The 448-nt window shown below is 65.4% G+C and overlaps 1 protein-coding gene across 5 annotated transcripts in view; it reads right to left on the bottom strand.

Annotated features, from left to right (window-relative positions):
* Nucleotides 1-448, bottom strand: part of LOC119585161 (uncharacterized protein CG43867-like) — a 37,878-nt gene that overhangs the window by 16,652 nt on the left and 20,778 nt on the right. For all 5 annotated transcript variants that reach the window (XM_037933792.1, XM_037933794.1, XM_037933795.1 and 2 more), the window contains one exon: nt 103-319. In XM_037933792.1, coding sequence (XP_037789720.1) covers nt 103-319 — 217 coding nt within the window. The remainder of the gene's footprint in view (nt 1-102; nt 320-448) is intronic.

The following is a 448-nucleotide window of genomic DNA, read 5'->3' as shown; positions in this document are numbered from 1 at the left end:
CGAGCCCACCTGGCGCCTTCCTCTGCAGCGGACGCCCCCTCGCGCGGCGCCGGGAACTCCGCCCCCCGCCTCCCTTCGCCACCGCCCCCGTCTCCCACTTACCCCTTCTCATGCTCTTGGAGGGCGACGACCCCGACAGCTTGGCCGGGGACAGGGACGACGTCTTGCTCTTCGAGGGCGAGCTGGACGAGGACTCCGCCGAGGACGAGGGCGTGTGGGACGAGAGCCCGCGGGAGTCTGAGCCCCCGCAGTGGTCCTCGCCGTCTGACGAGTCCGAGGAGTCGCCCGTGAACGGCACCGACCGGATCTGGCTAGCACGCTGCGGGAGAGAACGCCTGGCCATTACTTGGGCCGAAGCAGAGGTAAAACATCGGATTTTTATCTGTCTCTTACGCCCACACAGACGGACAGACACTCTCTTTCTCTATACTCGTATGCCTGTCTATCT

The sequence above is a fragment of the Penaeus monodon genome, chromosome 19 (assembly GCF_015228065.2).
Source record: "Penaeus monodon isolate SGIC_2016 chromosome 19, NSTDA_Pmon_1, whole genome shotgun sequence".
NCBI lineage: Eukaryota > Metazoa > Arthropoda > Malacostraca > Decapoda > Penaeidae > Penaeus > Penaeus monodon.
This window is presented reverse-complemented; position numbering and strand designations above follow the sequence as displayed.